General features: G+C 39.6%; 1 protein-coding gene across 7 annotated transcripts in view; it reads right to left on the bottom strand.

Annotated features, from left to right (window-relative positions):
- FAM13C (family with sequence similarity 13 member C) overlaps positions 1-23,017 on the bottom strand; it is a 122,261-nt gene extending 99,244 nt beyond the window's left edge. For 4 of the 7 annotated variants that reach the window (XM_057735869.1, XM_057735866.1, XM_057735868.1 and 1 more), the window contains exons 1-3: positions 20,521-20,653; positions 13,436-13,492; positions 9,917-10,115 (exon numbers count right to left, since the gene is read on the bottom strand). In XM_057735869.1, the coding sequence (XP_057591852.1) occupies positions 9,917-10,115; positions 13,436-13,492; positions 20,521-20,582 (318 nt within the window). In that variant the 5' untranslated portion in view covers positions 20,583-20,653. Of the gene's footprint in view, positions 1-9,916; positions 10,116-13,435; positions 13,493-20,520; positions 20,673-20,697; positions 20,714-23,003 lie in introns of those variants that run through there. The other 3 variants (XM_057735872.1, XM_057735871.1, XM_057735865.1) reach the window with 3 other exon arrangements.
- Positions 23,018-23,356: the final 339 nt, after the last annotated feature.

The following is a 23,356-nucleotide window of genomic DNA, read 5'->3' as shown; positions in this document are numbered from 1 at the left end:
TCAGCAGCACGACCACAGTACACAGCTCACGGCAGAAAACTCTCTATATAGCCTCCTGCTTTTTGTCTTGTGCTAAAATAGTCACCGGGGGGGAGGACAGAAGGATGGTACACAGCCTGATGCCAGCTGGAAGGAAGTGAAGATGATTAGACTCGATCTACCAGTGCTAGCTCTAAATGCCCTCTAGACCCTTACAAGGTCCAATACAAGAAGTTGGTTCTGTTAGTCAAATCTAATCATCCCCAAATCAGGTTGCTAGAGATTAACACTAGAGCAATACAGAATTGATTTTAATTTTTCACAAAGTATTATATAAAATCCATTGCCTTTTTTAAAACCAGGGTAAGGTATGTTCATTTTATTTTATTGGAATAATGGATAAATTGCACTTATTGATTTATTTTTGTTTGCCTTTTTTTTTTTTTGGCCATGCCGCGCAGTTTATGGGATCTTAGTTCCCTGAGCAGGGATTGAATCCAGCCCCAGCAGTGAAAGTGCTGAGTCCTAACCACTGGATGGCCAGGGAATTCCCTATTTTTTTTAATTTCTATTTTATATTGGGGTATAGTTGATTTACAATAGTGTGTTAGTTTCAGGTATACAGCAAAGTGAATCAGTTATACATGTATTATACATATATCTATTCTTTTTCAGATTCTTTTCCCATATAGGTTATTATAGAATATTGAGTAGAGTTCCCTATGCTATACAGTAGGTCCTTGTTGATTTTCTGTTTTGTATACAGTAGTGTGTATATGTTAATCCCAAACTCCTAATTAGGATATGTTAATTTAATTGGTAGAGGAATGTCAATAGCAATTTTTTAATTAAATAGTGGGTTTCTACATTTTGTACTAGGTAATCAGGAAAGTGCAAGTATAAAAACTTAACAAGAGACAAATAGTTCTAGAAAATGGTAGAAACTGTACCAAAAACAGTTGATCAAGACTGGTGGTCACACACAATAAATAGAAAGTATATGTGTTGCAGAGTGGGGGGTAGGGTCTCACAGTCAATCAATTACAAAGTTTTCCAAGATGAAGAATTACCTAAATATTCTAAAGGGGAGAGATGAAACCTTCAGAGCTCATTGTAAACCATGAGATAAGGCTCACATATTTTTTACTGAGATATAATTGACATAACATTATAACATAATGAATTGATATATGTATATATTGTGAAATGATGACCAAAATAAGTCTATTTAACATTCATCACCGCACAGTTACAAACTTTCTCTTGTGATGAGAGCTTTTAAGAGCTTATCTTGTAGCATCTTTCAAATATACAACACATTATTATTAACCATAGTCACCATGCTGTACATTACAGCCCCAGGACTTGTTTATCTTATATCTGGAAGTTTGTATCTTTTGACCACTTTCACCCATTTCACCCCCTTGCCACATTTTGTATAATTTTCACAAAATATTACAACATATATACTCTATTGCCTTCAATTAGTTCTTCTCCCTAGAAAGTGTGTTTGGTATTTAATAAGACATTCCACAGAACAGCAAACTGTTAACTGGATTCTACTTTGATGAAGAGTTCCTGGTTAGCACAAATTTACAAGTTTTGTTTTAACTTCAATTTAATCATATCAGTAAACTCTAATATCAGCATCAATAAAACTTGACCTTTCAGGAGACAGGTCATTAAATGGTCCTTATCCAAGCCATTCTTTCACAAAGCCCTGTGTATAAGGAAGACAGGGATACACAAGCAGAAAGGATACCTGCAACTGATCCTGGTCAAATGAACATTCTCCTTATTCTAAATATCTCAACTTTCTTTTTCTTGAAGTATAGTTGATTCACAATAGTGTGTTAGTTTCAGGTGTACAGCAAAGTGATTCAAATATATATATACACATATTTTTTTTTCAATTCTTTTCCGTTATCAGTTATTGCAAGATCTTGAATATAGTTTCCTGCCTATGTAGTAAATCCTTATTATCTGTTTTATATATGGTAGTATGTATCTGTTAATCACATGTTTCTAGTTTATCCCTCCACCCTTCCCCTTTGGTAACCACAAGTTTGTTCTCTCTCTGTGAATCTCTTTGTGTTTTGGAAAGAAGTTCATTTGTTTTTTTTTTTTTTTTAGATTCCACATATCATATAATATTTGTCTCTCTCTGTCTGACTTACTTCACTTAGTATGATAATCTCTAGGTCCATCCATGTTGCTGCAAATGACATTATTTAATTCTTTTTTGTGGCTGAGTAATATTTCATTTTATACGTGTGTGTGTGTGTGTGTGTGTGTGTGTGTGTGTGTGTGTGTGTGTGTGTGTACACACACATTACATCTTCTTTATCAATTCATCTGTTGATGGACATATAGGTTGCTTCCATGTCTTGGCTATTGTGAATAGTGCTGCTATGAACACTGGGATACATGTATCTTTTTTGGATTAGAGTGTTTGTCTTTTCTGCATATATGCCCCAGAGTGGGATTGCAGGATCATCTGGTAACTCTATTTTTAGTTTTTAAAGGAACCTCCATGCTGTTTCCATAGTGGCTACACCAATTTACATTCCCACCAACAGTGTAGAGGGTTCCCTTTTCTCCACACGCTCTCCAGCATTTATTATTTGTAGACTTTTTGATGATGGCCATTCTGATTGGTGTGACGTATTAACACCTCATTGTAGTTTTAATTTGCATTTCTCTAATAATTAGCGACTTTGAGCATCTTTTCATGTGCCTGTTGGTCAACTGCATGACTTCTTTGCAGAAATGTCTATTTAGGTCTTCTGTCCATTTTTTGATTGGGTTGTTTTTTGATGTTGAGTTGTATGTTTGATGTTAAGTTGTATGAGCTGTTTATATATTTTGGAAATTAGTCCCTCATTTGTCGCATCATTTGCAAATATTTCCTCCCAGTCTACAGGTTGTTTTTTCGTCTTATTTATGGTTTCCTTTGTTGTGCAAAAGTTTTTAAGTTTGATTAGGTCCCATTTGTTTATTTTTGCTTTAATTTCTATTGCTTTGGGAGACTGATCTAAGAAAATTGCTAAGAATTATGTTAGAGAATGTTTTGCCTATGTTCTCTTCTAGGAGTTTTACGGTGTCATGCCTTATATTTTTAAATCTTTAAGCCAGTTCGAGTTTACTTTTGTACTGATAATATGGTGTGAGGGAATATTCTAATTTCACTGATTTACATGTAGCTGTCCAGCTTTCCCAACACCACTTAGCACACAGACTCTCTTTTCTCCATTGTATATATATATATACAGCCTCCTTTGTAGAAGATTAACACAAATCTGTTGCATTTCTTTACACTAACAATGAGATATCAGAGAGAGAAAGCTAAAAAAAAAAGTGTGTGGGTTTATTTATGGGCTCTCACAAAGGTGTGTGGGTTTATTTATGGGCTCTCTATTCTGTTCCATTGATCCTTATGTCTGTTTTTGTGCCAATACCACCCCATTTTGATTGCTGTAGCTTTGCGGTATTGTGTAAAGTCTGGGAGGGTTATGTCTCCAACTTTCTTCTTTTTTCCTCAGGATTGCTTTGGCAATTTTGGGTCTTTTATGGTTCCATATAACTTTTAGGATTATTTGTTCTCATTCTGTGAAAAATGTCATGGGGTATTTGATAGGGATCGCATTAAATTTGTAGATTGCTTTGGGCAGTATGTCCATTTTAACAATATTAATTCTTCTAATCCAAGAGCATGGGATATCTCTCCATCTTTCCATTTCCTTGAATCACCTTTGATTTTCTTTATGAATGTTTCATAGTTCTCAGTGTATAAGTCTTTTACCTCCTTGACTAGGTTTATTCCTAGGTAATTTTTAATGTAATTTTAAATGGGATTTTTTTTTAGCTTTCTCTTTCTGATATCTCATTGTTAGTGTAAAGAAATGCAACAGACTTGTGTATATTAATCATGTATCCTGTTGCCTTGCTGAGTTCACTTATCAGTTCTAATAGTTTTTGTGTGGCATTTTTAGGGTTTTTTATACAGCCTATCATGTCATCTGTATATAACGACAATTTTACCTCTCCCCTCCTGACTTGGATAATTTTATTTCTTTTTCTTGTCTGATTTCTGTGGCTAGAACTTCCAAAACTATGTTGAACAAAAGTGGTGAGAGTGGGCATCCTTGTCCTGTTCCATAATTTAGTGGGAAGGCTTTTAGCTTTTCACTGTTTAATATTATGTTGGCTGTGGCTTTGTCATAAATGTCTTTTATTATGTTGAGATATTAAATAATTTATTTGAGGACATTCCTGCGTTACCTTCCTGCTTCCTGGACTTCTATTGGATCAGCAAATATATCTAAAGCCCTCCTCTTTTCAATAATTCATAGAGGATAAAAAACTGGAATCACATTTAGACATACACACAAAACCTCAGATTCTGCTACTCTATAGATTAAAGGAAAGTTGTTCTAAGTAAGATTGAATCTGACCCTCTATAAGTGGAACTTCTGATTCTGACTTTGGGACTGATCAGAAAGGTAAGAAAGATCAAAACTTTCAATGGTTCCTATCTGGCCCCTTCTCCCTTGCCCATACCCTCTCTCCCAACCTAGTTAGGAACAGACTGAAGATCCAGTCTGGGGTCCTCAATACAAGTGTTATGACAAGAGAACCCAGAAATGGCAACAGCTAAATCTTCACAGGTACTTTCGGGGAACAATGCTCTCATAACAGTTATAACTGTGTTTTGATGATGGCAACAAGTGTCAGGCAGGATTTGTAGCATAATCTCAAGTTCCCCAAATAAATCTAGCTTTACAAATAGAACTACTCTACCACAGTGGACGGTAAATGTAGTTAATGGGTCATTTACCCTTTGAATAAAACTCTTATGAAATACATAATTCTATCAAACTCTTGTATGTTCCAGTCCTATGGGGTTTTGCCTGGTGATATTAGACAGCAGCACTCTAATATTATCACTGATAATTGTGGTTATTATTTAAAACGTTGACTTGTCCACAGCCTTACTTCTTTCATTTGAATCTAGCATCATCCAGGCCAGTGGTTTTCAATTAGGAATGCACAACAGACTTGTCTGTGGAGTTTAATAACAATGCAGATGCCTAAGACCCACGCCAGACTTCATGAATTTTTTACTTGATATTCTTGGCATCTTCTTCTAGGATTATTATGCTATATTTCAAGGTTTTTTTCATCTGTAAGAATTATATTCCCCCATTTTTGTAAAATCAGAAGTAAATTCCCTGAGTTCTTTAAAAATAGGCTTATTTATTATCCTTTGAAACATTCTAACTTGGGGGGAATGGTTTTATTATCTTGGTTTGCATGTCACATTAATGTGTCATTTTGATTATGAAATATCATCAGACTTTTCACTTTTGAAAATTACTAGTAGTAAATTAACCAAAATCACTGTCAGTTTTTGTCATCTATAGCTGTTTGTTCTCCTCAGATACTTGCCTGAAGGTTCTACTATCAGCTTCAGGCCAGAGTTTGTGTCTTCATCAAAGAAGAATACTCCCAAGAGTCCCATGGTAAAGGCCCAGATATTTTAAACAACTGACATTTCAAAGAACAGACTCTTGGGTATAGGCATCTGATGACACCAGTGGGCTGAGTCAAGACTTGCAGAACTTTAGGCAAGAAGCAGACAGCTTCATGCTATTGCCAACCCAAGATGCAGTGGAACAAGAGTAATTACATAGTCCATATTGAATGACCGACAAAGGGAAATTTTACAGTGGTTATCTGATTGGAATATTGTTTTAATGTTTTATCATCTGGATCTGTAAGTCCTTTCTCTTTCTACTTCAACTATTTGCTACCCATATAATTTAGTAGATTCTTAAATTAAGTATTTTTGATTATTTTCTGTATTCTCCACGCTCTGGCACCTGGGGCCTCAGTGACCTGGGAAAGACTGCCTCTCCTAGGGCTAACCAATTCTTAGGGGTGGCAAACAACAAATGACTTGCCCTGAGTGTGCCTTTCATATGCAAACTAACCAATCCAGTGTCCATACTCTGAACCACTTCCTCTATCTGGCTCATATGCTCCAAGAGGTGATTTTCCTCTGCCCTAATCATTCCAGGACCAGGTGCCAGACACTACAGAGAACCCCTACACCTCAGCGTCCGCTGAAATTTTAAGCCAATTTTAAGCCTGCTTACGCTGCCTTCCCTTGCTTTTCCAATAAAAACCACAATAAACTCTCCCACCCATGCTATCCCCTTGCCCCATCTTCCTCCTGACCAACCGCGGTGCTTTCCCATGTGGCCCTGCATGACATGGCATGCCCCACCCCTCTTAAGAACTACAAGTAGAAACCTTTCCAAATGTCAGTCATCTTCTGTTCTGTTGGCCTCATCATACTGAATGACAATAAAACCTACATTTAAAGACCATTCTGTTTATATAAACAGAAATGAAATATTTAAAAGTGATATCTGAGTCTCACTGACCCCCAGAGTTCAGAAACTAAATGTCCTTACTTTTGGTGGCAATAGGGTTATTTCATATATTCAGTGCTGTCTTCCTTTTTACCAAGATGTAATTGGAGAAATCTGTTACATGACTAACGTCTTGCCTAGAATGTCACATTGAGAATGGTGCTCTTTGGGTCAGGTAGATTATAAGGAACTAATATGGCTTTAATTATTGAGCCAATGCCTACAAAGGACTCTTAGGATAACTGCCCTCCTATCTAGTTTACAGGGTCCAGCCTTACAGGCGGTAAGGACCATCATTTCCTGGTAGGCAAGGAACCTGAAGTTATTTTGGGGACCTCAAGAAAAGAGGAATTTACCCAAATGCATAAATACTGCAGGTGAAATAAGGTGGAGAGAATTTTGAACTTGGCTTCCTTGCCTTAGGAATGCAAATAATAGAGACATTAAAAGTCTAATCTGAGATTCCTTATGAAAACCTCCAGAGAGAAGTTAATTTGATAATTATTCAAAATTGTATGGCTCTGGATTTTGCAAAGCATATATAAGAAGACCTATATGGTAAATTAACACTCTTGCTACACCTAGGTAAACAATAAGGCCAAACCTAATGAGACTAGTCTTATTTTGTGATCAAGGTTGATCTTTCTTTGAGATTATTATGATCACAAGGAAGAAGGAGGGAGGGAAGAAGGAAGAGAATATAAGGAAAAATTATAGTAGACTTTGAAATTTAGTGGATGTCCTGGCTAGCTTATCCATCTGGATAATCTCAGCTTTTCTTTGCCTACAACCAGGCTACTTTACAAGGTTATAGAGATAGAAGTTAGTCTGTCTAAACTGACAACAGTGCAAATAATTTCTCTCCACAGAAATGCAAATTGTGTCCACAGGAAAGTAGTTGATTATCACCCTTTAGATACTTCAAGCTTTGCCAATTTTGTGTGCATCTATATATTTATCTCAGCATTCCTTGCCAGACTATAAATGTGCAATACTTTGCATTCTTTTTTGAATTGGTTGTAACATCTTATTGGTTCCCTCATTAATTCATGATTTAAATAAAATTTTTGACACATCTCTACTTCATATCTGTATGAGAGTTATGATTATATCCTCTTTTGAAATGTGACTTTGTATAACTGAGTAAAGATATAATGCTTCCATTTTACAGAAAAACATATATATATACACCATTTTACAAAAAAATTATATATGTAACTATATATATAATGTGAATATGTATATAGACACACATATATATATCTTAACAGTTTTGAGTCGTTCAGTGAATAATACTGAGTGCCAGAGATCCAAAAGTAGACAAGAAAGACTGGCTCACTGACCTCAAAGAACCTAAGCCCTAGTGGAGCTAACATTTACTCAAACTATGTTTGTCTAGCTTATGTGACCAACATTACAAAGATTTAAGGCAGAGAAGAAAAACACACATAAAATTCTCTCCAAAGTAATCCTTTCTCAATAACTAATTACTGCTTAGCTACACAATATATCACCAAAGGAAAAAAATTCCAGAGTGAAATAAAAGGTTTTATACAAAAAAGGGGATAAGTAAATCACTAGACTCATACTTGGAAGTTCTGGGTACCTCTTGTTAGAAATATTGTGCTTTTATGGAAAAGATATTCCACTCAAGTTCTTCCAAATCTGACTAAGAGGTTATGTAATCCCTCTGAGCCTTCGTTTTTCCATTTGTACAAAAAGATAATAATAGCCATTCCATGGGTTTGTCGTAAATATGGTACATGCCTGGAACACAGTAAATACTTAAGTGTCAGCTGACTGTATTAATAATATTATTTATAGATGCTCAGTTCTTGATCAGCACTCAACCAACGTTAATCATATCTCTCCAAAGAAAATGGGAAGAATGAAATCTGTTTCAAATTTCTCCAAAATATGAAGACCTAAAATGATATTATCAAACTCCTCCTAGTCATTAGGGGAAAAAAAAACTCATTGTGTATACAGGTATATTAGGAATGAACTGGAAATTTTACCCACAGTCCAGGATTTCAATGCTGTATTATCAGCAAAGACTACACAAGCATCTCTCTCTCCTGGAATCTTCCTGGGCATGACCAACACATTGGGAATTACATGCCCCATCAGCACCTTATTACAAGTGACAACTGTGACTTCTACAAGGCCAAACTACAAAATGACAAGAAAGAGCGCATTCTAGGAAAGATGGCTGGTCACGCAAATCCCACAACATCACAGGTGACCCTTAGTAGGAGATTCAAGGTCAGAGCCTCCCCTGAACCAGTCAGACTCTGCAGGCAGCCCCTTGGATACCTGTGTCCTCCCCAGCACCAAACTTCTACTCAAACAAGTGTTCGGTACACTCAGTAACAGACATGGTCTCAAGTTTGTCATAATTCAAATGGTATTTCACACTTAACCTCTCTCTGAAACTCAACTCTGAGTTTCAGAAAATCACCATACAGCTTCATGAATGCAGAGGGCGTTTCATTTCACTGCAAAATTTGACTAAATAAGAGGTCACAATGCCAGAAAAGAAATGAGATAAAAATCACAAGGCAAATAAGAAAATTACAAGGTCAAATAAACTGCCCAGCCAAAGTTGTTCTAAGCAGGAAGATCACCTGGTGCGCATTTACTAAGTTGGACTGGACTTAAAGTCATTATGTAATTAACCTATTACACTGAGAGCCTGCCACACTATTTTTAAAGTCAACAGTTAAGTGTTAACAAAAAAGCAAAGGTCACATTAATGAAGCACATATGTCCCCAAAACTGTATTAGGTGCATTACAAGTATAATCTTAATGCTGGGACCATTAACCTCCCAGTAAGATTAAAACGGATTATATTCATCTCTTTTAAAAGCACCATCAACTATTTGAGGGGTTTTTAAGAGTTCTAAAAATCACATTCTTTGATACATCCCTCTACAACAAGAAAAGTAAAATAAATGTGTGTGTGTGTGTGTGTACAATGTATTACTTGAATCAAGTTGGAAAGATGCTTCATTCATACATTTAAATACTTACTGATCTCAAAGAACCAGATACTCTCCACACATACAAACAATCACATACAGGCTTGAGTGTTTTTTCAAAAGCTGCAAGAATGGCTCCGGTTAAACCTGGGACGTTTGATTTGCTGAGAAGAATCTCCAGCTGCGGGGCAAGAGCTACATGCCCTGAAAAAGTGAAGCTCGTTGGAGATTCTCCTCAACTCTCCCCCACAAAGGCTGCAGCAGCTCCCCCAAATCAGTGTCAAAGTCCAGTATTTAAGAATATCAGATTGAAAGGGCGCTACACGAGCAGCCCGCCCAGCCCACTCCACTATTAACCCACGGGAGGGGAGCATGCACGCGTCCCAGGTCGCCGGTGCGCAATGACAAGTCACCCTCATCGCCGCCTGCAAAATTACGTGCTCAGACCGTCACCGAAACTGTGCTCCGCCCGAGCGGCACCCGTCTTGGCAAAGGTCTGAGAAGGTGGAGCCCGCTACCTGACTTTCTCCGTGGCTCCTCCCGTTCTCGGCCTTGAAGATGGACTTGGGCTTCCGGGACTTGAAGTTGCCCATGCTGGGGCGCAGCACGTCGAGCTTCGCGGGCTGCTCTACATGCTGCGGCGGCTCGCAGGGCGCCGGCGCGGGCTCCTCTAGCGGGGCCCCGGCGTCGGGGTAATTTTCCTTATTGTCTTCATCTCTAGGACAGGAAAGACCTTATTTAGAAAGCACCGAAAAGAGTCTAATAACCCGCCCTGGGAAAGAGAGGCTGGCGATAACTCGTTGCTGCTCATTTACACAGTACCGAGCAAACGTTTTAGAGCAGACGGTTTCAGAGGAACTGAATGTCGCTTTTTAGATCACGCCACATTCCCTTCCAGTCTTTGCTCGTGGATGCATACTTTTTGTAGTTGTAGTTTTGCACATACTATCATATTTGTTTTTATTTTTTCACTTCAATATGGTTTCGCATGTCATATTTCTCTCTCACAATGTCAGATATTCCAGTTAGCTATTGTCATCCCAACTTTCTAGATTAAGACGCTAAACCCCAGAGATTAAATAAAGTGCCAAAGAGAAAGGCCAATTCCCCCACACCTGGAGTGCTCAGGTGGGTCCCCAGTCTCTATGCGCCTGTCCTTGGTTCTGGGCTTGATGCTTCCTCCTCACTGGCAAGTCTTTAATGATCTCCCTACAGCTTTCAGAGGCATTTAAAAGTCCAACTTGGGTCTACTTTAATAGAATGCATACTATCTCAATAGAATATAAGACAAGGGCCAAATTTTACCCAACCAAGCCATCTATCTGAACAACCCTCTCAATGCAAAGCCAGAGATTCTGGTTTCTGGGTCCTGTGGGTGTGGAATGGCTGGAGAAGACCAAATGGACTGGTGTTACCTCCACACACTCAGTGCTGGGAGAGCACTGCTCATTTTCACCCATCAATCAAATTCAACACAACATCACCCTGCCATTTCAATTTCTTCAAAAATAGTGACACTTATTTGAAGTCATTTGCCCCTCTTAAATCTAGATACAATTTATTTTCTTGTTTTGCTAAGAATTCAGCAACTACCATAGCCGAATGGAGCATTCCCTTTATGTGATCAATATCATTGTCTGTATCCCATTGGCAATGGATATTCTGTAGGACTGGCCACTTCCCCCAGGTGGTGCTTTGCCCTCCTGCTCGCTGAGCAGGAGCACCCATAAAAGAGATTTTGGCAAGGTCAGCTAGAAAGCACTTCGTCATGGCTCAAGGATATATAAAGCCAAGAGAAAGACTAGCAAAAGAAGGATTTCTATTCCCACTATTCAGGATGCCTTTTTACAAATTAAAGATTAAACTCACTAAGCTGATAACAGGAGGATGAGCTCCAGTTAGTCTCTGGGATAAGAACAAAGAAAACATTGGGATGGGAGGTCCGGAGCATGGCCAGGGTGCATGCAGTTGGGCAAGATGTGGAAATAAAATTATGTGAAAGACCTAAACTTAACCCTCAGGACAAACTTAGTATCTGGTCAAGGAAAATCCAACAAGGTGAAATAATTCTTCACGTTAGTAACTGAAAACAAAAACAAAAACAAAACAAAACAAAGCAAAAACAATGCCAGTGACACTGGTTAATATTTTCCCTTATGTTCACTTACAATTTAAAAAAAAATTCTGTCACTAATGGGTTTGGAAACTAATATCAAACCATGAGTTGGAACCACACTAGTTGATTTGAAATGCATGTCTCTCACTAGAGACAAATTCTACTCATCCACGCACCCTATGCTCCTGCGTGAGCAATAAAAGAAGGAAGAGCGACCTTTACCATAACCTAAATGTTCCTCATTCAAGAAGGATTCTAGAACACTCAACAATTTAAAAAAAAAAAGTGATTTTTCAAATCTAGAACGACTCTTCTGATAGACTCCTTCCTAAAATAATACCTGAATTTTGTTTTTGTATCATATTTTCAAGGTGTCCAAAAAGTATAACTGTCATCCTTAACTTGAAAAACTGGGGGGGGGGGGGGGGGGGCGGGGGGGCGGCACAAAAAGCATCTCTCTCATTACACAAATATAAAACCTAAATAGAAAAGTCATCTTTAGAACTTCCTTTTCAACCTATTACTGGTTCCTCAGAAGTAATGTAATTTATGTCACTGCTTATTGGAATCAGTCATAACTGAGAATGAACATGGTGTTCTGAAAAGAACAAGAGTCCAAAAGATCCTCCCAAATGTTAGAAACGCAGCCTGAGCCACACCACCTCACCTCTATGACCCCCATCCATAAGATGCCGGGCATCTCTACCTTGCAGAGCTAATACAGTCTCTGTAACAGGCCTACCAAAGAAAGTTGGTTCAAGACCACAATCCAATAAATGGGGGCTATTGTTACTCTCACTTGGGGCCTCAAGCGAGTGGTTATTTGCAAAGAAAACACTGAAGGCTATACCTCCAGGATAAATTCCAAACTCCTTAGCAGGGTATATAAACCCTTGGTAATCAGGTCTTTGTTTATCTCTGGAACTTTATTTTTTACCAATCCTGGCATCCTCAGCTCTCAGGGTGCCTGCCATCCTGAGCTGCTTGCTATACCTTCAACTTGAATTATTTTCTCTACTCTGCTGGCTTTCCAGTAAGTTGCTCCCTCTGCTTGGTGGTATCATGGGCTTTTTTGGCCTTATATCCTACCAAACAGAGTCATGTGCCATGTGTAGTTTTCTTTAGGGATCCATCCCAGAAACCTCACTGGGCTTATTTGGTGCCTCTAAGTGAGTCCTATGTTTCCCTCTAGTAAAACAGCACTTAATGCACTGTAGCATCATCTATATTCTTGCCTATCTCCTCCAGTAGACTGAACTCTGGGAGCAGGGATTGCTTTGTCTTTCTCCATTCCATATCTCCACTGGTTTCTGGCACACAAAACAGGCCTTCAACAAATGTTTGTTATCCAACAAGTGGACTTTCATGTCACACAGACCAAATTCTGCCTCATAGCGGCTGTTATCTTAGATGAGCTATAATTCCTTTGAGACTCAGTTTCTCCATCTAGGATGAGGAGCGAAACATCAGTTTCCTTTCAGTTGTTTAGACTAAATAATAAAATGTATGTGAAAGTGCTTGAATGGAGCAAACGTGGAAGAAATGGTTAACATGAAAGTTTTGCCATCATACCACGAACCCGCTGATGACCGAGACCACACTCCAGACACTCACTGCCATGTTTGGTGAATAAATCTAGAACCTCTTCCTTAAGGTCTATGGTGGGAACATTTAGATGTGCTAATCAATGTTGAATTCAACAGGCATTTACTGAGCATTCTCCATAGAAGAGGTACTGTCCTGGGTGCTAAGAGGGGTATCCAAAAGTGGACAAGACGAAACTTCCTTCAAGAGCTGATAAACTCTTAGAAGAAACAGGACATTAGAACAAATTATTGGAATTCAAAGAAGAGACTTAAGACACCAGACCCAGATGGTTTCTGTCCTTCATAATTAAACACCAAGCAATGGTGGGTCCTACCTGAGGCTGGAACAGTCAGTCTGATCTTCATGCAGAGACGGTGTGTCTTCGTCACACCTGGAGAGAGGAGATAAAACCACATCAGATCCAGCTGCCTGCTGAAGGAGAAGCAGCAATAGCCTAGACTTATCTGAAGTTGAGCACACGAAACTAAAAATTGGGAAAATCTTTACTGCTGTCACCCAAACCAGCGTCAGTTCCCCAAATGTCTACCAGCTAATGATACCAATGTTGTCGTATCATGTGAGCTTAAATGCTTAGAATCAGAGGCAATGCTCCTTTTTCCTCCCCTGATCTGCATCACCTAAACTGACAAGATCTTAGCAAGAACCTAAGTGTTCACAGCACCCAAGGGAACACCTGACACCAAGACTGCTGGACTGTTGTTGGCTCAAAAGAGACTCTGCCACACGCCTCTTGGCATTTCTTCTGCCTCAGGCAGTCCCAAACCACACCAGCTGCCATGTGGCTTACTCCATTGGCCTCCAGACATTCTCGACCTCCTTTCTCTTCACAAAACTTCTGAAATAACCTTGTGAAAGATTCTTGGCTCTTCCATATTGAAAAATCTCCAGTGCTCCACGCTGCCTAAGGGTATCTGGAAGAGGACCATTCTCTCACTCGGTGTATGAGGGAGCCTTTGTTCCTATTCTTAGCCCTTCCCACCCCACCCCACCCAATCCTACTCTAGCCTGGAATGCTTTTTCCATCTTCAACTCCTACTCAGCCTCCACTGCTCCAGCCTCACAAGCTCTGTGAACTTTCCTCGCCAAGTTCACCCACGTGCCATGTTCCCACTTTAACCTTAGCCCGTGAATGTTTACTCTTCATTCGGAGGTTTTAGTAACCAACTAGATCTTGCCTAGCACTGGTACATAATTCCTTTTTACCTCTGAGATCTTTTGAATTAGCTCTTAATTCCATGAAAAGAAATAACCATCATTTCTTTTTCTAAATACACTGCCACAGTGCCCACAATGCTACCCGAGAGTAGACACTCAATAAGTGCTTGAATCAAATCATTAACTCGGGACCCTCAGCAAGCCTGTTCCCTGAAATAACTGAACAAGCATTTATTGAGTACTCAGTGCCTTCCAAGCACTGGAAGCTGCTTTAAACACTGGAGCTGTGCTTCTCAAACTTGTTGGGATTCAGGACTGACCAGTTGGTTTTCTATTTCCAATTCACTGTGGAGAGATAACTTGGTAAAAAGGTCACAGGAATGTCAAATTCCTATAAAAGTTATTAAAGGCATACTCTCTGTTTCTGTACTGTCCTTGTCTCAGACAAGTTACAATTTGTGAACCCCCACTTTGAGTAGCATTACTTCTAAAGGACAGAAAGTTGAGAAAGATCTGGCCCCTGCTCTGAAAGATTCACAATGTAATGGGTAGACATAAATAAATAAATATCTACATACAGAGATATAACTATAATACAGTATTTATACAATGTGAAATCATTTAAATTTTTAAAATATTCCTTACCAGCAATAGTGTAAAATTTACCCACAAAACAAACTGATGAAAGCTTCAGTCCTCTTCCCTTACTATCCCTTTTAAACTATGGTTTTGTAATGAATTAAACAAAGGCCACCTACAGACTCTAACCCTCTCTACCTGCTGAAATAGTTTGTTCCTGCTGGCAGCTTAAGAAAAAAAATTCATCGACTTAACAAAATGAACTCAATTTCCTTGCTTTCCCTTTTTTTTTTTTTTTTTTTGACTCTGAATAACCCACTTTGTCCATCCTATGGAAAACAACAATTAAATTCCTAAATATTCTCTTGTTCTCCTCCATTAGAGGCATTTACTTTGATAAATCATCTGAGCTTTGTAATATGAACAAAAATTTTTCCCAATAAAAGCAACCTAGCTAGTAGAAAAATCAATGAAGAACAGAAATCTAGAATTGTTGCTTCCAAAGAACAGAGGTTCAATCTTAGAGCTCAACAATACCTATTGTTTGGGAATTTGGCAAGAGCTTTCTTTTTCTCCCCCTCATTTGATTTATTAATATTTCTTCTCAAAGCACAATTAGTTAAAAATGGAAACACAGTACCAGAACATAAAAAGTTGCAGATGCTTTCTGAAGTACGAAGTCAGACCTAATTAGCTGATCCGATTTCAAAGACTACTGAACAACTTCAGTCATCACTCAAGAAAACACAATTTCTAGCTTGCAGACACAGCAATGAAATAGATCTCCCTACGGCTTCCATGGCGCACGTATACAAGCTCTTTTAGTTCAGTTGGGTTTTCATTTGCTTCAATGAAGATCATCAAGTTCTACTCAATTACCACCTTCTTTTTAATTGTTTTACTGACTCCTTGCCCAGGACCCCTTGCCCCTGCCCCAGCAAATGCATAATACTGGCCCAATTATAAAACTGGATTCTACATTGGGAGCTGATATCCAGATATTCCTACTCCTGGAAAAAAAAAACAACTCAGATCAAATGTCCAACTGGTCTTGGGCATGGGATTCTCTCCCTACATGCTATTCCAATAAAAGAATCTATAGGCCAACCTCTTTCATGGTATTCTTCATAAATATTCAAAACCAGGCAGGTTCTAGCACAATGTTTTTCTAACTGTAAATTGTGACCTATTAACAGGTCCTGATATTGTATAGTAGCTACCAGCATTTTGTTGTTATTGTTGGTAGAGAAACAGAATGGAAAATGTCAGTATAGTGAGGGTTAAGTGTTATTTCACAAAATTTGTTTAAATAAATCACGTCTATATGTTTGTGCTGGATTGCAGCATAAAATGTGTTTCTTAATGTTGTTCACAGCAAAAAAAATATAGACACCTCTATTAAATGACTTCCTTTGAAGTTATCATCAACTAGATTCTAAGCCCCAGAGTTCTTAATTTGTGGTTGCCCAGATAAGACATGGATAATTTGTCCTTGCCATCATTTTTCTGTGAAATGCTCAGGGTTATTACTTTTCCCTCTATTTGGACGTTCACTTCCTCTATCAACCACAAATAAGAAAAACTTAGATGGTACTTTACAGCTCACCTTGTCTCTCATATGATTTCAATTAAGCCTGACAACAGTGTGAGGTAGGAATTACCTTCACACAAAGGCTAAGGAATTTCCCAGGATTCCAAGGTGTAAAGCAGTGATGCCTGTGTCGCTTCTGCTCCACCACACTAAGCCCACTGAATAGTCTCTTTTTTATTTTCACTTTTTTCTTCTTTTAAAAAGTTTTCGAGGTATGGGAGGGGGCGGGGGGTGAAGGGGAAACTGAGACGAAGCGAGAGAGTAGCACAGACATATATATACTACCAACTGTAAAATAGTCAGTGGGAAGTTGTTGTATAACAAAGGGAGTCCAGCTCGAGGATGGAAGATGCCTTGGAGGACTGGGGCAGGGAGGGTGGGGAGGACTGGGGCAGGGAGGGTGGGGGGGACTCGGGGGGGGGGTCAGGGAAGGGAGGGAGTACGGATATGTGTGTATGGAAACAGATGATTGAACCTGGTGTACCCCCAAAAGAATAAAAAAATAAAATAAAATAAAATAAAATAAAATAAAATAAAAAGTTTTACTGAGATATAATTGACATACAATAAACTGCATATATTTAAAGTGTACAATTTGATTTTTTTTTATTAGCCATCTGTTTTATACATACTAATGTATATATGGCAGTCCCAATCTCCCAATTCATCCCACCCCAACCCCCCCACTCTTCCCCCTTGGTGTCCATATTTTTGTTCTCTATACCTGTGTCTTTATTTCTGCCTTCCAAACCGGTTGATCCAAACAGTCTCTTCAGTCTATGTTCCCAGGGGCTCACGAGAGAGAGAAAGACTTGTTTCTTAGAATAATGGTGGAAAAAGAAGTACCCTTGAGAGGTTCTCTTTTTTTGTCTTGGGGTAAATAAGAAAGAGGTCTCAGATTGGTGATTAGATAAAATATAGTTGTACCCGAAAGGGGACTTCATTCCCTACAGTACTGTGTTCCTTGAAGGCAAAGTTGCAGAGGTACAGTCTGCAATCCTGTGGGATTTCTCAAAGTGTGTCTGAGAACCACCTGCAACGGCACCACCTGGAGTGCCTGAGTAAAATAGCAGGTTCCACTATATGCAATATCCTGGGATAAACCACAATGAAAAAGAATATAAAAAAGAATGTATATATACACATATAACTAAATCACTTTGCTGTACAGCAGAAATTAACACAGCATTGTACAATAAATCAACTATACTTCAATTTAAAAAAAATAAATTAATTTTTTTAAATGGAAAAAAATAGCAAGTTCCAGCCTCATCCCCACCCCTAGCCCCACTAGATCAGCTCTCTAAGGGTGGGGCCCAGGAATGTGAGTTTTTAAACTAGGTTGCCCTTCCCCGCCACATAACAGGTATGCTTCTAAAAAGTTTAACACTGACCTAACAGTTTAAAAACCCCAGACCTGCAACTGGGCTGACTCCAACATAATCACCCATTTCTAGGTTCCCACTTGGGAATAAAGTCTGGGAAACTGGATTTTTCACAAGCCCCCATCCCCTTCCCCAGTTGATATAGATAGTTAGTTGGTTTTGAGAATTACTGCTTTGGATGATAACTAATTTGTTGCAGAATTCATTGCTGGGCAAGCTTCATTTCAAATAACAAGTTAGCCAGGGCAACACAGGAAATGACCATGGAAAAATAATAGATGAAAGGGCGCTGCAGGTCTAGAAGGGAAGGCCAAGGCCATTCTGATCTCAGAAGAATCTGGGTATAAAAAGAAATTAAATTGGTCCAGAGCTGCACAGACAGGGCCAGGCATGGGAGAAATTGAGAAAAGAATAAAATATGTCCTTGAGTCCCTCCCAATTCCCCCTCTGTTTCACTCATAAGACCCCCAGCTGGCCAAGTGGAACCTTCTTAGGTTAGACTAGCTGATAATATAATTTATATTAAAGTATTAATGACAATTTGAATCCCAGGGGAGCAGACTTTTTAATTTCCATTTTAATAAGGGTCACCACCAGCGTCCTTCATCCAAAAACAAAATCACCTCTAGGTAGAATTTCAGGCACTAAAAAGATAAGTACATGTGGGTAGGAGGAAGTAGGAGTGGGGTGGGGATAGGAGGCAGGGGACATCTTCTCATATCTAAAATATATGAGAGGCAAGTGCCTCCTCTGTGTACGCCAAGACCAGTCCTGAACATTTACTGATCACCTGCTACTTCTTTGTCTCAGGATAGTGCCTCCTGGTGCTGCTGGCTTTGGAGTTATGCCCAAAGAACCAAGGGAAATGGTTCACATTACTGAGGGGAGGAGAAAATATTACATTAGACAATGACTAGTTTTAAATGACCCTAGTCTGTACCGTTACACCTATGAAGATCTGGTATGCTTCAAATATGCTCCTCAGATGTTTTGATTTGCCAGATGGCATTTCAATTGTCACTCAGTGCCTTTTAAAATAAATCACTGTCACTTCTCTGAAAACAACAACAGGATCTTATGCAATCAGAACCCTTTGGGGAGTGTCCAAAGACAAGGTACCAGACTTTCCCCAGCATTTAACTGTAAAACCATTTTTAAAAAATTGTCCATGTGAAATCTAGAACTAAGTAACTCCATTTTGCAGCTGCTATGCCTGTGGCTGACTCTGGGGACTGAGCCACACAAGTCCTGAGAATCAGGCCCAGAAAGCATTTGGTGCTAAAAGCACAGCAAAAGGAAGAAAGCAATTCCTCTGTACCTGAATCAGGGAGTCACAGCCTCATCTCTGGCCTGCATACTTTGGCCTGCATCTCTCCCCACTCTTAGGCTTTTAGAAAAACAAAGTTGTAGCACTGTTACCAAGCAATCTCATTAACAGTATACAGGTCCCAATGAGCATTTTATATGGGATCTTTTAAAATCAACCCTGGGTTGTTTTTTTTGTTTTTTGTTTTTTTAAAGTAACTCCACTTAAGTGAGTCCAAAGCTCAACACTAAGAGAGTAGCCTATCCAAACAGAGAGACAAAAGAATGTGAAAAACAAGAGGGCCTGTAGCCCTCCATCACCAAGTCACTGTGACATTGGCTTGAAGCTCACATAATTTATTTGCCTTTTAGGGAACTTTAGCAAATAGCTCCCAAGTTACTGGGACTTCCATATCAAACTTGCAGCATTTTTAAATGTAGTTGAGTATACAGCCTTATACACGCCTTTCTCCTGTTTAGAGTGATTTCTGTCATAAGGTCCCAGAATCAAACATCATGAGTTAGCCTAGAGAAAGACTGTTAAGTAAAGATATTTCATACATATATGTACATATGTAAATTATATATCAGTTACATATAGTATTAGCATAATATACCACCCATTAATTTTTAACATATACATATAATATAGTATTAGAAAAACATATTAAGGAAGGGATGACAAGAATTAAAACCATAAACTATAAATATTTAATAAAAAAAATACCATGCATGCTGGCCTTGAGTAAAATATTACACTCCCTCATTCCATGTTTGAATGGTGTTAGCTGTTGCAATCGAAAGCTTTAAACTTAGGACAAGATAACGCATTTCTCCTACAGCCAGATCTCTTAGGGGAGAAGACAAAATTGACAAAGGGCATGCAAGAAAAGTTTACTCCACTGTGTCTTATAAGTCTGTACACAGGAGAGGGTGAGACTAAGTTTAGTCTATTTATCACATGCTGGACTCCAACTCAAGTCATTTCATATCCATCTCCTATTTGCCCTAAATGTACACAGCGTGCTGCGTGAAAACAGACATCAACAGTGGCAAAATACAACAAAGCTTCCTTGCTGACATGTCAAATAGATTTATTTTTTAAAAATCTGAACTCCAAGAACACATATCTTGGAGCACTGAGCTCCCGCAAGCCATCAGTTTGTTTTAATAGCTCTCCCGTAGTTGCTAAAAGGCTGATTTCAACCTGTAAAGATCTCTGGGCCCCATCAGTCCCCACGTCTCACGGTCTTCACAGTCCCAGATTACAGGAGACAATGCATCTAGTACCCAGAGCGGCTGGGGACGGTGGAGGATACCTTCGCGATAGTTGCTTCCTGAGAAAGGCATGCAAATCTTATGTTATTGACAAGAATCACTTACTCTGTTACAGCGGTGCTGCTGAAGGAATTATCCTGAAGGCTGAAACAGAAACAAGAAAACATCAGCCAAGTCCGGCCGGGGAGCCGTCTCCCTGATTGCTCTCTGGGAGTTAGAGCACATACACAAACATGGCATTGCAAGGCAAGTCTCAGGGCTCGCCCGGCACGCTCGCTCTACCTTGGGCTGCTGTCTGCACATGCTCGTAACGACACCCCCAGCAGGGGCCCAGCCGCAAGGGCGAACCACAAAGCCCGGCAGCCCGCGAGGCTGCGGGGACAGAGCTGGGCGGGGCACGGCGGCGGGGCCGGGACCCCGGGACCCCGGGATCCGCGCGAGAGGCACCTGGTGCGTTACCGCGCGACCCCAATCTCGCCAGCCCGGCACCACGTTTAATCCAGGCCTCCCGGTGCCAGCCACCCCCGGGAAAGCCTGATTGTTTCTGCTTAGGTGCTGAAATCCCCGGGGGACTTGCTTTCTTCCAGACGGTCTCCTACCAGTTTTACAGAGCTACCCCCTCTAGGGATGGAGGCTTGCAGAGATTCATAGATCGTTCAGAAAAAGCTGGAAGGGAACGAGAAGGGGGAGGGGAACACAGCTGCTGGTTTTGGGGGGTGTGTTTGTTTATTGCCCAGCCAAAAGAAGAGCCTCTGAAAGAGGGCTCGCTGCATCACCAAATCTGTCTGCACTCTGTTATTTCAGTCCCCAAGAGGAAGCGCCCAGCCAGGGAGGGCAGAGCTGTGAATGAGCCCACGCAGGGCTCGTGGAGAATTTATTCCAGGCATTAGCTGGTGACTGGGGCGGGGGGGGGGAGACCGTGTACAGAATGGGGCTTGCTCTGCCCAGAGCAGCCCGCCTGAGCTCCACTCCCAACCACCTTTACAAAACTGAGAGCTGGAATCCACCAATACTATCCCTCTTAAGTAAAGGCAGCCCTGCTGGGGGAGGGGAAAGCTGTCAGCCCCCGCTTGCTTCATTCCCCTGGAGATGTTTGTCCTGCCCTCTTTCCATTGTTAATTTCTCCTGCTGGGTTGACCTTGATATGGAGTGAACAGTCACCTGGGGAAGATGCTTATTTTGAATGGAGAAGATTCCCCATTCCCTTCTTTTGATCTCTCCACTCCCAGGAGGAGCTGAGCTTGTGGCTTTTAGTACAAATTATATAAGATGATGAGTAAAATCATAACAAAAAATTCAAATTTTTATTTTTGGATTATTAGAAAAATTACTCAAAACTTGGTAATAAGGGGAAAGACCAAGACCTTTCAGTGTCACACTGAGACACTCATAGGTCACCCAAGGACTGCTTAATTCTCTAAAAAAATGGTCTTGTGTTTGACCTGCTATTCACTCTTGGTTAGATTCCTGACACTGTAGAGTTATGTGTTAACATTGCACATTTTGTCCAGTCTGTCCAGAGGAAAAGATAACCTCAGCGTTTACAGCATTATTGCACTATGCAGTTTTAACCAATTTCATATCTAACAATCTTATACTAACATTCTTTCTAAATGTCTATAAATATTCAGATCCTCAAAATGCTCTTGGAACCAAGAGCATCATCATCCTATCAATCCTCTCATTAATAAGTTAATAGATCTCTGATACGTGCCTATATTTGTGTGAATCATATCTTTAACTTTCAAAGTTATACTCTGAAAAATCAAAATTGAGTTTTCAAAGAACAACAGGTTTCATTCAATTCCTTTGCAATTTTCCTTTCCTCTCTGAATATTTTTAACAGTAGCTGAATAAAAGCCTAATACAGGCATTCCTTGGAAATATTGCAGGTTTGGTTCCAGAACACCACAAGAAAGCAAATGTTGCAATAGAATGAGTCACATGAATTTTTTGGTTTTCCAGTATATATAAATTTATGTTTACACTATACTATAGTCTACAAAATGTGCAATAGCATCATGTCTGAAAAAACAATGTACATATCTGAATTTAAAAATACTTTATTGCTAAAAAATGCTAACCACCATCTGAGCTTTTAGCAAGATGCAATCTTTTTTTGCTGGTGGAGGGAGGGTCTTGCCTCAATATCGATGACTGCTGAGTGGTCAGGGTGGTGGTTGCTGAAGGTTGGAGGGGCTGTGGTTATTTCTTAAAATAAGACAACGAAGTCTGCCACGTCAATTTATGCTTCTACTCACGAATGATTTCTCTGGAGCATGAGATGCCGTTTGATAGCACTTTCCCCACAGTAGAACTCAAATTGGAGTCAGTCCTCTCAAACTCTGTCACTGCTTTATCAGCCAAGTTTGTGTAGTATTCTAAACCCATTGTTGTCACTTCAGTAACCTTCACAGCATCTTCACCAGGCGTAGATCACATCTCAAGAAACCACTTTATTATCAGTAAGAAGCAACTCGTTCATTAAAGCTTTATTGTGAGATTGCAGCAATTCAGTCACATGTTCGGGCACACTCCTAATTCTAGTTCTCTTGCTATTTCCACCATATTTTCAGTTACTACCTCACCTGAAGCTTTGAACCCCTCCAAGTCATCCACGAAGGCTGGAATCAACTTCTTCCAAACTGCTGTTAATATTAATATTTTGACCTCTCCCCATGACTCACAAACGTTCTTAATGGCATCTAGCTATGGTGAATCCTTTCCAGAAGGTTTTCAATTTAGTTTGCCCAGATCTATCAGAGGAATCACAACCTAGGGCAGCTACAGCCTTACAAAATGTACTTTGTAGACAATAAGACTTGAAAGTCTAAATTACTCCTTGATTCATGGGCTGCAGAATGGATGTTGTGTTTTAACTTCCCACAAGAACACTTTCCTCTGCATTCACAATTTGGCTGTTTGGCACAAGAGCCCTACC

This window comes from Hippopotamus amphibius, chromosome 5, assembly GCF_030028045.1.
Source record: "Hippopotamus amphibius kiboko isolate mHipAmp2 chromosome 5, mHipAmp2.hap2, whole genome shotgun sequence".
NCBI lineage: Eukaryota > Metazoa > Chordata > Mammalia > Artiodactyla > Hippopotamidae > Hippopotamus > Hippopotamus amphibius.
Note: the sequence above shows the minus strand (reverse complement) of the source record. Positions and strands in the feature narration are given on the sequence as shown.